The sequence below is a fragment of the Acipenser ruthenus genome, chromosome 22, assembly GCF_902713425.1.
Source record: "Acipenser ruthenus chromosome 22, fAciRut3.2 maternal haplotype, whole genome shotgun sequence".
NCBI lineage: Eukaryota > Metazoa > Chordata > Actinopteri > Acipenseriformes > Acipenseridae > Acipenser > Acipenser ruthenus.
Window position 1 is genome coordinate 15,237,748 of NC_081210.1, and position 13,330 is coordinate 15,251,077.

Genomic DNA, 13,330 nt, shown 5'->3' on the forward strand with positions numbered 1-13,330 from the left:
TAACACAACAATATTGACCTTACTTGAGGTAGTCCGGGGTGCTCTACGTTCTGGATGAAAGATTAATGAACATTTACATGTTTTAATAAATGAGCACTCACATAGAAAATGACAGACTTGGTACCTTGCCTTCGGATATATTTGACCTCCTTATTGAATCCCCCTGACATTTGAAAAGTAGTTTAAGGCAGTAAAAATTACATGCAATTATATCTGACATATTTGCTTGTATAAAAAATAGAGCAAGACAAATGAATTGGCAAACCACTAGGGGCTCACTTGCAATTCCACAGAACCATGGAGGCAATAGAACAACATGACATACATCTGCACTTTGTATGCGCAGGTACAAATGAAAAAGGAAGGAATATATTTCAGTAGACATTGGCAGGTGCAATGGTACACTGGTTATACAGAATGGCCGTGTATTGAATTTTGTCTTCATATGCGTAAACTGTCTTCCCTTTTATTTGAAGTAATTGTAGTTATGATAATAATTCCACACATCTTACCCTTGTTGCACCTCCATTCACTACATACATCTCAAATGTGCAGTTTAGAAACAAACACATGGGGCCCAATTCTGACAAAGGGTCAATCCATTAAACGCGTAGGCAAAACGCGCTTGTCCCTGATTTTGGTGACATGCTTTGCCCTGCCTTTACTGTCTGCTTTAGCGCCAGTGGGGTGTGTCCTATTTGCATGTTTTTTTTCTTTTAAATTATTTTTTTGTTATTTTCTCCCCAATTTAGTAGTATCCAATTATTTTGTTTAGCTCAGCTTACCGCTACCACCCTTGCGCTGACTCAGGAGGGGCGAAGACGAACACACGCTGTCCTCTGAAGCGTGTGCGGTTAGCCGCCTGCTTTTTTACACACTGCAGACTCACCATGCAGCCACCCAGAGCTACAGCGTCAGAGGACAATGCAGCCCTGGGCAGCTTACAGGCAAGCCTGCAGGCGCCTGGCCATACCACAGGGGTCACTGGTGCGTAGTGAGCCATGAATACCCTGGCCAACCTAACCCTCCCTCCCCCCGGGAGGCGCTCAGCAAATTGTGCGCTGCTCCCGTCCCGGCAAAGGAATAGCCTGGACTCGAACCGGCGACGTCCAGACTAAGGGCGCATCCTGCACTCCACGTGGAGCGCCTTTACTGGATGCGCCACTCGGGAGCCCCTGCATGTTAGCTTTGAGTGATTTTTATGAAAACATAGATGGGGGCGACTGTGTCTCAAAATAACCAGTAAAGGGGAGGCTTATCTGAAACACAGGCACAGCCGATTCCATTATAAAACGGGAACAGCAAGTGGTGAAAGAGAAGTAGAGAGAGACACACTTTTTCCAAACAATGCTCTATGTTATATATTTTTTACATTTTAAAATAAACACTATATAATAGAGCTGTGGAACGTGCCTTCATTAACTTTAGAGCTGCTCTGAAAGATATAGATTTACATGGAAAAAATAAATACCTCACAATATAGATCATATTTCACAATTACTGGATGTGTTCTCCAATGGCCCGTGAGGGCTTGGTACGGTATGGTTACGGGTGCTTCTCCATTGGCACATCTGACCCGTGAGGGCTCGGTACGGTACGGTACAGGTGCTTCTCCACTGGCACACCCGATCCGTGAGGGTTCGGTATGGTACGGTACAGGTGCTTCTCCACTGGCACACCCGACCCGTGAGGGCTCGGTACGGTACGGTACTGGTGCTTCTCCACTGGCATACCCGACCCGTGAGGGCTCGGTACGGTACGGGTACTGGTGCTTCTCCACTGGCACACCCGACCCGTGAGGGCTCGGTACGGTATGGTACAGGTGCTTCTCCACTGGCACACCCGACCCGTGAGGGCTCGGTACGGTACGGTACAGGTGCTTCTCCACTGGCACACCCGACCCGTGAGGGCTCGGTACAGTACGGGTGCTTCTCCACTGGCACACCCGACCCGTGAGGGCTCGGTATGGTACGGGTACTGGTGCTTCTCCACTGGCACACCCAACCTGTGAGGGCTCGGTACGGTACGGGTACTTCTCCGCAGGCTATTTGTCGAGCCGAGCGAGAACCAAACCGTGAAACTTCGGCGGGGTTAAGGATCTTCATCATTACGTTGCATCAGTCAGTACACTCCAGAAAGACAAACAGCAAACATGGCAGGCAGCGAGTGTGATGCGAGAAAAGTACAGCCTTGGGACGCTGATGAAGTGCAGGCTCTAGTTTCTCTGTGGGCAGATAGAATTGTTCAGGAAGATCTGCAGTCATTCGTCAGAAATGAGAAAGTTTATGCCCGAATTTCTGACAATTTGAAGGAAATGGACATAAACTGTGGGTACAGTACACTTAACTCACACGCTCAAAAACACAAAATTCTACCAAATTTCTCATCCTTGACCTTTATTATATTTATATAAAGAAAACATGTGGAAAATAAAAATAAAAAATCTGAATTTATTTACAAAAATATAGTAAAACAAAATACTGTACGGCTGTACCACACATACAACTACGGTTCTCACTGCACTCGCATAGCTTTTTTTTTATAAGCACCCAAACAAAAAACAACTCTTGAAAAAACAACAACTATCCTTAAACAGAATATCTTTGGCAAATCATATTTTTAAAACCTTCTTTTTTACCCTTGAACAGAGCTAATTGAACTTTATTAAGTCGATATACAGTAAAATTTGTGGAATGAAATTCCTAAATATATTTACAAAATATAGGGATACAAGATACAGATGTAGCATTGGTCCATTAATTTTTTAACACACTTTTTTTAGCATCTTTTGGCAAACTGAGTTAATTAATAACAATAATTAATAACAACTGTCTGTCGTTGCGTGTGACGTCAGTAGCATGTTGTTGTGTATAATAAGTGAATTGCTAAAACAAGCCTTACCTATAGAAATATGAACAGCCTCTGACAGTGTTGTGGCTGAAGAATTCCTGGGTCTTTTCATTTCCAAAATCTTCCAAAGGATCTGACCACAGCAGGTCACACATTGGCCCAAAAGCAGGAGGTTCTTTAAACCTGTCTAACTATAAAAGCAGGCAGTGTTATACTTCTGATTATGTATTGATACAGAGTGCAAATCATAAAGCAGGCAGTATTATACTTCTGATTATGCACTGATAGGCAGTGCAGATCATAAAGCAGGCAGTGTTATACTTCTGATTATGCATTGATATAGAATGCAGATCATAAAGCAGGCAGTATTATACTTCTGATTATGCACTGATAGGCAGTGCAGATCATAAAGCAGGCAGTGTTATACTTCTGATTATGCATTGATATAGAATGCAGATCATAAAGCAGGCAGTGTTATACTTCTGATTATGCACTGATAGGCAGTGCAGATCATAAAGCAGGCAGTGTTATACTTCTGATTATGCACTGATATAGAATGCAGATCATAAAGCAGGCAGTATTATACTTCTGATTATGCACTGATAGGCAGTGCAGATCATAAAGCAGGCAGTGTTATACTTCTGATTATGCATTGATATAGAATGCAGATCATAAAGCAGGCAGTGTTATACTTCTGATTATGCACTGATAGGCAGTGCAGATCATAAAGCAGGCAGTGTTATACTTCTGATTATGCATTGATATAGAATGCAGATCATAAAGCAGGCAGTGTTATACTTCTGATTATGCACTGATATAGAGTGCAGATAATAAAGCAGGCAGTGTTATACTTCTGATTATGCACTGATATAGAATGCAGATCATAAAGCAGGCAGTATTATACTTCTGATTATGCACTGATAGGCAGTGCAGATCATAAAGCAGGCAGTGTTATACTTCTGATTATGCATTGATATAGAATGCAGATCATAAAGCAGGCAGTGTTATAAAGAGGGCAATGAAAAAGATTTCAGAACATTCCAGTACACGCCACAAGTGTCATCTCATGCACGACTACCAACTGACACAAATTCTAAAGTTATTGAGAACGGCGTTAACTATGTTCTTCTTTTAAAAATAAATCATGATGTTTAATAAGTCAATCTGTACAGCTAACCCTGTCGTTTCTCACTTTTATTTACCTTTTATTAGCATCACCAAAGCTATCACTGATCCCCTTATCACTGTGCTTCAGATTTTTATATTTACTGTAATTATAACCAAAGCTATCACTGATCCCCTTATCACTGTGTTTCAGATTTTTATATTTACTGTAATTATAACCAAAGCTATCGCTGATCCCCTTATCACTGTGCTTCAGATTTTTATATTTACTGTAATTATAACCAAAGCTATCACTGATCCCCTTATCACTGTGTTTCAGATTTTTATATTTACTGTAATTATAACCAAAGCTATCGCTGATCCCCTTATCACTGTGCTTCAGATTTTTATATTTACTGTAATTATAACCAAAGCTATCTCTGATCCCCTTATCACTGTGCTTCAGATTTTTATATTTACTGTAATTATAACCAAAGCTAGCGCTGATCCCCTTATCACTGTGCTTCAGATTTTTATATTTACTGTAATTATAACCAAAGCTATCTCTGATCCCCTTATCACTGTGCTTCAGATTTTTATATTTACTGTAATTGAGGGTTGTGGCAGGACTGAGGCCCTGCTCATGTGCGTTCCTAGTTTCTTTAGAGTTTTGTGTTTTGTGTTTGTTTCTGTTATTTAGTCAGACACTCCATCTGGGACATGCTGCCTCCTGTGTTTGTTTGCAGGGAACAGCAGCTTGGGATTGGCCTTTGTTCTTTGTGAACAGGGAGAAGAGGCCCTTCAGTGCGGTGAACAGCCATGAATTTCTACTTCTAACTCTGGGACAAGCAGGTAAAACAAAGAAAGGGGGACTAATACCTGAAGAGGAGAGAGCTGCTCAGTAGTGCTGAATCAGGTCCTGTCTTTCCTTCTCAAAGGAACATTATCAAATACATTGCACTTCCTTTATATTCACCTTTTTAATATCATCTAAAGTGTGTACTTCAGGTGACAGACCTCCGTGAACACACAGGAACTGCTGGTTCATCAGGGCAGCCAGAGGAAGGCAGTCAAACGCATCCATGCAGGAGTCATACACCTGCTCCGAATACTTGATTCTACCTGGAAGAAGGAGGAATGGAAACAAGCCCCGCTGTAGTGAATCAGCACACTCTGAGTCACATGTGTGCTGCGTTCAGCATTCCCTTTCCAGCACACTCTCTGAGTCACATGTGTGCTGGGTTCAGCATTCCCTTTCCAGCACAGTTGCTGGGTTCAGCATTCCCTTTCCAGCACACTCTCTGAGTCACATGTGTGCTGGGTTCAGCATTCCTTTTCCAGCACACTCTCTGAGTCACATGTGTGCTGGGTTCAGCATTCCATTTCCAGCAAACTCTCTGAGTCACATGTGTGCTGGGTTCAGCATTCCCTTTCTAGTTACCCTCTGGAACGGTTTAGTTGTTTTTTTCACTTAAGTTGCTTTGTCACAGCATCCTGCTCCTGTCAGGCTGACGTGACAGCAAGAGACTGCATGCAAGAAGATTTATACGTTCAAACAAAGCTGAGAATTAACAAAGAGACAGAAATAATAACTCTAATGCCTTCCATTTTAAACATTAGCTGTAAATGACTCCATATTAAAGAAAATAATAATGAACAACCAAACTGAACTGCATTTTTAATAGGTGTTTTTTTTTTATTTAATTTTTCAATTAAACAAAACAAGCTGATAGGAAACTGCGTGGGATCAGGTGTAATCCTATGTGCAGCAACAGGTGTGTGTGCTGCCACAGGTAAGGGAAAACAGATTCATTTTATTGTATATGTGTGGCAGAGTGGATCTCTGCCTGGAACAATGTGTGGGTGATTAGCAGGGATAGGGTTCATTTCTTTCCCTGCCAGAGTGTGGGTGTGGCTTCTCGCACAGCCACAGGTATGATCATTTGTGTTAAATTAATAGATTAATAGTCACCTTCCTGTAGCAGGCAGGTATTTAAACAGCACCAAAGTGTTTGTTCGGGGCAGTCTCCAGTCTGTGTGAAGAGAGAGGCTGTCCCAGTAAAGATACCTGTGTGGTCTGTAAAAGGTACTGTGTGTTATTTTGTTTTACTGGTAATTGGCTTAGCCATCCAGTTTTAGTTAGGGACAGAGAAAAAGTTTGAGTTAGCCCTCTGAAGTTGAGTTAGGCTTTTGTTTTGGTTTGTCTTGGTTTGTCTTTTATTTCTATAACTAATACAATTGCACAAAAGTGCTTAAAAACTTCAAGTTGTGTGTCTGGGTCTGCTTACTAAGGGCAATCAAACCTATAAGAAGTAAAATTATTCACATATTTTAATGTCCAATTATGCTCCCTCAAAGCAGCAATTCCCCACAAGGTCAGGGGTTGTCCTCAGATTACATGACCCAAATGCTTGCCTCTTTACACCCAGGAGCTCGAGAGCGGATGTCGGTGAGCTACCTGGCCTCTGGAGGACACAGGCCAGCCCTGCATGTGTCTGGTCAGTAGGGTCTGTTGTGCGATGAGGAGAAACAGTGCCGGTCTCCATAGCCCGCGGGAGCGCCAGAGACAATGCAACCCTCCCTGTGTAATCCCCAGCGAAGACCGTCTGTAAACCTGCACTCCCCTGACTGTAAGGGTTAAAATAAACATGTAGTCTTGTATTCTGTGTATAGATATGCATTTGGAAGGAGTTCAGTGTTAGGCTGGTATCAGGGTGTGTGTAGAGTATCCTATTGCAAGGGCTTATCCATTGTATAGGTTCATTCTATGTGAAGACAAACCAGAACCAGACAATGGAATTCTATAGGATTAAGACTGCGCATGTTCAGAGCCAAATGAAATAAAACTATAAAAGCTTAGAGGGGCTACACTTTTTTGACTTGCCCAGCTGAAATGAACTAACAACTACTCCGGGACCTGTTCTGAAAGGGTGTTCCCAGTTAAAGGTAATGGCAAATTACTATTTTGACTGTAAGTTAGGAAACTACCATTATTCGACTAGAAGAAAGGGTTGCAATAATTGTGATGTTTCTGTATCTTCAATAACCAATGAATGTAAACAAATGTAATCATGTGTGGACATCTGTTCTGAATAATCTTTCATGAATCAATAAGCCATGGAATTGGAATAATTCTACAAGTAGAACTGTCTGATTAATTATAATAAATATTAAAGTTACCACACCCTGCATGACTGTATGACTCACCATGCACAACACATGGGTGTTCCAGTGCCTGGTGAGACACTTGAAACAGTAAAACAAAATGCCCTTTCCCGGGCTAAGAAAGAAGCCTAATACCCCTTGTGGTTTTTAAAGAAATGCTTGTTTGTCTGTGCTGGCCAGCCCCTGACTGCAGCTGCTGTAGAAGCACCAGCCTTCACTCCTCCCTCTCTGATTGCAGCCTTTTTTACATCTGCTTTATAGGTACATTCGTTTAATGAAATCGACCAGTTGACTGTCTTATTAGCTCAGGAGGCTCTAAAGCAAAAAGGACGACAGCTTTTGCCCCATCCTAGACCTGAGATTCCTCAACAAGTTCCAAATGTTGACTCACCGTCACATTCTCCAGTCAGTCCGGCCAGGCGACTGGTTTACCACCGTGGACTTGTATTTTTACGTTCCCATTTGTCCAGAGCACAGGAAGTACCTTCGCTTCACCTTTCAGGGAAGCGTTTACAAGTTCTCCGTGCTGCTGTTTGGCCTCTCCCTAGCTCAGAGTGCTAAACTATCTCGACGACTGGCTGATTTTCTCCCAGTCGCGAGAGGGAGCAGTGGCCCACACAGCAATTGTAACACAGCATCTGGCAAGGCTTGGCCTCACCATCAACGATGCGAAGAGTCGGCTTATACCAGTGCAGTGCATGACATACTTGGGGCTCCGGCTGGGCTCCATACCTGTGAGACGACAGAGTAGCAGCTATTCAGAGTTGCCTCTCTCTGTTTCAACAGGGATCGCAGGTCCCTTTGGTGCAGTACCAAAAACTCTTGGGTCTGACGGCCACAGCTGTATCAGCCATCGAGCTGGGTTTATTATGCATGTGCCCGCTCCAAGCGTGGCTCAATGCATTTCATTTACACCCCAAGCGCAACAGAAACTGTCGGATGACAGTGTCTCACACGTGCTCCACGGCCCTGCGATGGTGGAGGATGCCCTCTCATCTGCACGAGGGCATGAGGATGGGAGTGTGTGGCAATGTGCTGTATGTTGCGTGTGGTGTGTTAAATGTTGGTGTATAGTCATTGGTACACGGGATATAAATGGGTGTGTGCAGCACGAGTATTTAAATTGTATAATTATATTTAGGCACGGGATTGCACTATCACTTCACGTGCATTTAAAGTATGTAATAATATATGAGCACGGGGTTGCACGTAATGAATTCACGTGCTGGGATTCAAGTGAATAATTAATTAGTAATTGAATCCCAGCACAACAGTATATATAGAGACATGTAGCACTCACTCAGGGTTGGGTGTTCAGGGCGAAAGAACGGGAGAGAGAGGAGGTAATGAGAATAATAATAACAATAATAATAATAATAATAAGTGTTTCTCACCGTGTTTGTTCGTCCCTGTTTGTTAAGTGTTAGTTCGTTTTGTTTGTCTATTTATTTTGGTGTAAGTGCTGTCACAAAGACGGCCAGAGTGGGTGGCGTCAGACCAGAAGCAGGAAATAAATAGACAGAGATTTGGAGTTTGGTGGAGCTGAGCGAATGGTTTCGCTCAGCATTTAATAAAACAGCACAGAAAATAAAAGGTTTGAACAGAACACAAAACAGGACACGGCACTACACGCCAAAATAAAAAGACAAACAAAACGGACTACACAGACAAACAAACACGGTGAGCAGATTTCACTACTATTCACTTTTACGATACACAATTACCTCCGTCTCCAATCCCGTTCTCCACTCACCGAACACCTAACCCTGACTGACTAAAAATGTGCCTATTTATACTGTTGTGCTGGGATTCAATTACTAATTAATTATTCACTTGAATCCCAGCACGTGAATTAATTCTGTGCAACCCCGTGCTCACATATTACATTTAACCAGCACGTGAAGTGATTTGTGCCCTCCTCGTGCCTACATACACGTGAAACACAGACCCGTTTATATCCCGTGTACCAATGACTATACACCAACATTAACATACGCAACATACAACACATAACACACAAATGCACACAGGGGCGGGCACTTTGCCACATATACCCCCCCCTGTGCAAAGCACACATGGCCTCAACGGCCACCTCCCCCCTTAAATACCCAGCAGTCCAGGCCAAAGTCTCGGGCTGGGAAGGGAGGCTTCAGTGGGCCCATGGCTGGAAATGCTGTCAGCTCCCCTGCCGGTAGTGGCACGGCTGACAGCATGCTGGTCCCGTCCTGCAGCGAAAAAGCTGCGGGGGCAGGTGGTCCCCCGACCTCCCCCTTCTTCGTAGCCGGCAGCTCCCTCCTGTGGGGCTCCGGCCACAAGAACTCCTGCAGCGAAACTGCTGCTGGGGAAAGTGGTCTCCAGACCTCGTCCCCCTTCTTCGTGGCCGGCAGCTCCCCTTTCTGGGGCTCCGGCCACCGTACTCCCTGTGGAGGTACGGGCAGCAGAGGCAGCTCCTGCTCCTCTGCTCCGGGCGGTGGCGGAAGCAGAGGCAGCTCCAGCTCCTCTGCTCCTGGTGGTGGTGGAGGCAGAGGCAGCTCCTGCTCCTCTGCTCCTAGTGGAGGAAGCGGTGGAGGTGGCAGAGGCAGAGGCAGCTCCTGCTCCTCTGCTCCTTCCGGTGGAGGTGGCGGAGGCAGAGGCAGCTCCTCTGCTCCTGGCGGCGCTGGCTCCCTCCGCTGTGGCGGCTGGGCTGGTGCGCGCCGTGCTGCCTTCAGCAGCATGAATAGAGGCTGCTGGGGGACACCAGCCTCCTGCCCCTCTCCCCCCAAAAAATTTTCAGGGGGTTGGGCCTGTAACTCCTCCCCTTCCGGCTCTTGGGGCTGAACCAGCAGGCATTTTCCCTCTGCTGGTGGCTTGGGTCCCAGAGCTGTGGAAGCCCCGACTTGCCTCCCTTTGGGCTGTGGACGCACCGACTCCTCCCTTTTGGGCTGTGGACGCACCGACTCCTCCCTTTTGGGCTGTGGACGCACCGACTCCTCCCTTTTGGGCTGTGGACGCACCGACTCCCCCCTCTTGGGCTGTGGACGTTCGGGCTCCCCCCACTCAGGCGTAGGACGTTCGGGCTCCTCCCACTCAGGCGTAGGACGTTCGGGCTCCTCCCACTCAGGCGTAGGACGTTCAGGCTCCTTCCGCTTGGGCTGTGGACGCTCAGGCTCTTCCCGTTTGGGCTGTGGACGCTCAGGCTCCTCCCATTTGGGCTGTGGACGCTCAGGCTCCTCCCATTTGGGCTGTGGACGCTCAGGCTCCTCCCATTTGGGCTGTGGACGCTCAGGCTCCTCCCATTTGGGCTGTGAAGGCAAAACCAGCAGGCATTCACCCTCTGCTGGTGGAGATGGGGACAGCAGGTACTCCTCTGCTGGTGGTCCTGCTACCTGGGCTGCTGTTCCATTTATCGTTGCCTCCAGGTAGCTGAGGAGAAACGCCACACCTTCCTCCAAAGTGTTTGTGGTGTGTTCCTGCTGATAGGCCTCCCATCTCTCACTGTCCATCATCCACAGGGCCCGGACGACTATGGGCAGAGACTGGGCCTCCAGCCCAGCATTCTCCAGGAACCAGCCCCGCAGTTTGATGGCGTCTTCTGCCATTGACTTTTTTTTTTCCCCAAAACAATATTTGTAATCCTTTATTTTTTTATTTTTTTATTTATTTTTTTTTATTTTATTTTTTTTTAATCCAGACCCCTCCTGGTCTGATGCTTGGAGGCGCGGCTATCCCACGAAGACACCACGTGTCACAAAGACGGCCAGAGTGGGTGGCGTCAGACCAGAAGCAGGAAATAAATAGACAGAGATTTGGAGTTTGGTGGAGCTGAGCGAATGGTTTCGCTCAGCATTTAATAAAACAGCACAGAAAATAAAAGGTTTGAACAGAACACAAAACAGGACACGGCACTACACGCCAAAATAAAAAGACAAACAAAACGGACTACACAGACAAACAAATACGGTGAGCAGATTTCACTACTATTCACTTTTACGATACACAATTACCTCCGTCTCCAATCCCGTTCTCCACTCACCGAACACCTAACCCTGACTGACTAAAAATGTGCCTATTTATACTGTTGTGCTGGGATTCAATTACTAATTAATTATTCACTTGAATCCCAGCACGTGAATTAATTCTGTGCAACCCCGTGCTCACATATTACATTTAACCAGCACGTGAAGTGATTTGTGCCCTCCTCGTGCCTACATACAAATCTACACTTTTTAAATACACGTGAAACACAGACCCGTTTATATCCCGTGTACCAATGACTATACACCAACATTAACATACGCAACATACAACACATAACACACAAATGCACACAGGGGCGGGCACTTTGCCACAGTGCCGTGTCCTGTTTTGTGTTTGTGTTTGTTTGTTCAACCTTTTTATTTTCTGTTCTGTTTATTAAATGCTGAGCGAAACCATTCGCTCAGCTCCACCAAACCACACCTCTCTGTCGTTTTATTTCCTGCTTCTGGTCTGACGCCACCCACTCCGGCCGTCTTTGTGACACGTGGTGTCATCGTGAGATTAACAGCGCCTCCTAGACGCAGACCAGAGAAGGAGTAGTGTGGGGTTTTTTTGGAAAGGGAAAAAAAATATATAATATGGATTTTTTTTTTGGAGAAAGGGAAGGTGAAAAGAGCCTAGAGAGGATGCAACAGCAGCACCCATCCTGCAGGCCAGTGACAGAGGAGGTGATCGACTGGCTGCTGGATCGGGAGAAGCAAGGGGGCCCCAGAGTAACATCAGCGCAGCAGATGCAGGCGGTGTTAAAAAGGTGCCCCGCACCGCTACTAGCAAGGCTGTTGTCCATTCTAGCGCCCAAAGGGGAGGAGCCCAAACGTCCTACGCCTGAGTGAGAGGGGCCTGAATGTCCTACGCCTGAGTGGGAGGAGCCCGAACGTCCTACGTCTGAGTGGGAGGAGCCCGAACGTCCTACGCCTGAGTGGGAGGAGCCCGAACGTCCTATGCCTGAGTGGGGGGAGCCCGAACGTCCACAGCCCAAGAGGGGGGAGTCGGTGCGTCCACAGCCCAAAAGGGAGGAGTCGGTGTGTCCACAGCCCAAAAGGGAGGAGTCGGTGCGTCCACAGCCCAGAGGGGGGAGTCGGTGCTTCCATAGCCCAAGAGGGGGAAGTCGGTGCTTCCACAGCCCTAGGACCCAAGCTGCCAGCAGAGGGAGAATGCCTGCTGGTTCCATGTGCACCAGCAGAGGGAGAATCCCTGCTGTCCCCATCTCCACCAGCAGAGCCTTCATGCCTGCTGTCCCCATCTCCACCAGCAGAGGAAGAATGCCTGCTGGTTTCCCCTTCAGAGGCAGAGCCGCACCAGTCCCCTGCAAGAGAGGCAGAGCCACACCAGTCCCCTGCAAGAGAGGCAGAGCCGCACCAGTCCCCTGCAAGAGAGGCAGAGCAGCACCAGTCCCCTGCAAAAGGGGGAGACTACACGCTGCTCCCACCTCCGTCGCCAGGAGACTACACGCTGCTCCCACCTCCATCGCCAGGAGACTACACGCTGCTCCCACCTTCGTCGCCAGGAGACTACACGCTGCTCCCACCTTCACCGGCAGGAGCAGAGCAGCCGGAGCTGCCTCTGCCTCCGCCACCTTCACCGGCAGGGGCAGAGCAGCAGGAGCTGCCTCTGCCTCCGCCACCTTCACCGGCAGGAACAGAGCAGCAGGAGCTGCCTCTGCCTCCACCGCTTCCTCCACTAGGAGCAGAGCAGCAGGATCTGCCTCTACCTCCGCCACCTTCACCGGCAGGAGCAGAGCAGCAGGAGCTGCCTCTACCTCCGCCACCTTCACCGCCAGGAGCAGAGGAGCAGGAGCTGCCTCTGCCTCCGCCAGCGCCAGGAGCAGAGGAGCAGGAGCTGCCTCTGCCTCCGCCACTTTCAGGAGCAGAGGAGCAGGAGCTGCCTCTGCCTCCGCTACTGCCTCTGCCTCCGCCACTTTCAGGAGCAGAGGAGCAGGAGCTGCCTCTGCCTCCGCCACTTTCAGGAGCAGAGGAGCAGGAGCTGCCTCTGCCTCCGCCACCTCCACCAGCAGAGGGTGAATACCTGCTGGTTCCACCTTCATTGTTGTGGGAGGACTGCTTGCCCCTCCCACCTCCACCAGCAGAGGGTGAATACCTGCTCGTTCCGCCTTCACCGCTGTGGGAGGACTGCTGGCCCCTCCCACCTCCACCAGCAGAGGGTGAATACCTGCTGGTTCCGACACCACCAGGAG

General features: G+C 47.4%; 1 protein-coding gene across 3 annotated transcripts in view; it reads right to left on the bottom strand.

Moving 5' to 3' along the window:
• Positions 1 to 13,330, bottom strand: part of LOC117431429 (protein phosphatase 3 catalytic subunit alpha-like) — a 372,740-nt gene that overhangs the window by 170,896 nt on the left and 188,514 nt on the right. For all 3 annotated transcript variants that reach the window (XM_034927042.2, XM_034927041.2, XM_034927043.2), the window contains exons 5-6: positions 4,931 to 5,076; positions 2,902 to 3,041 (exon numbers count right to left, since the gene is read on the bottom strand). In XM_034927042.2, the coding sequence (XP_034782933.1) occupies positions 2,902 to 3,041; positions 4,931 to 5,076 (286 nt within the window). The remainder of the gene's footprint in view (positions 1 to 2,901; positions 3,042 to 4,930; positions 5,077 to 13,330) is intronic.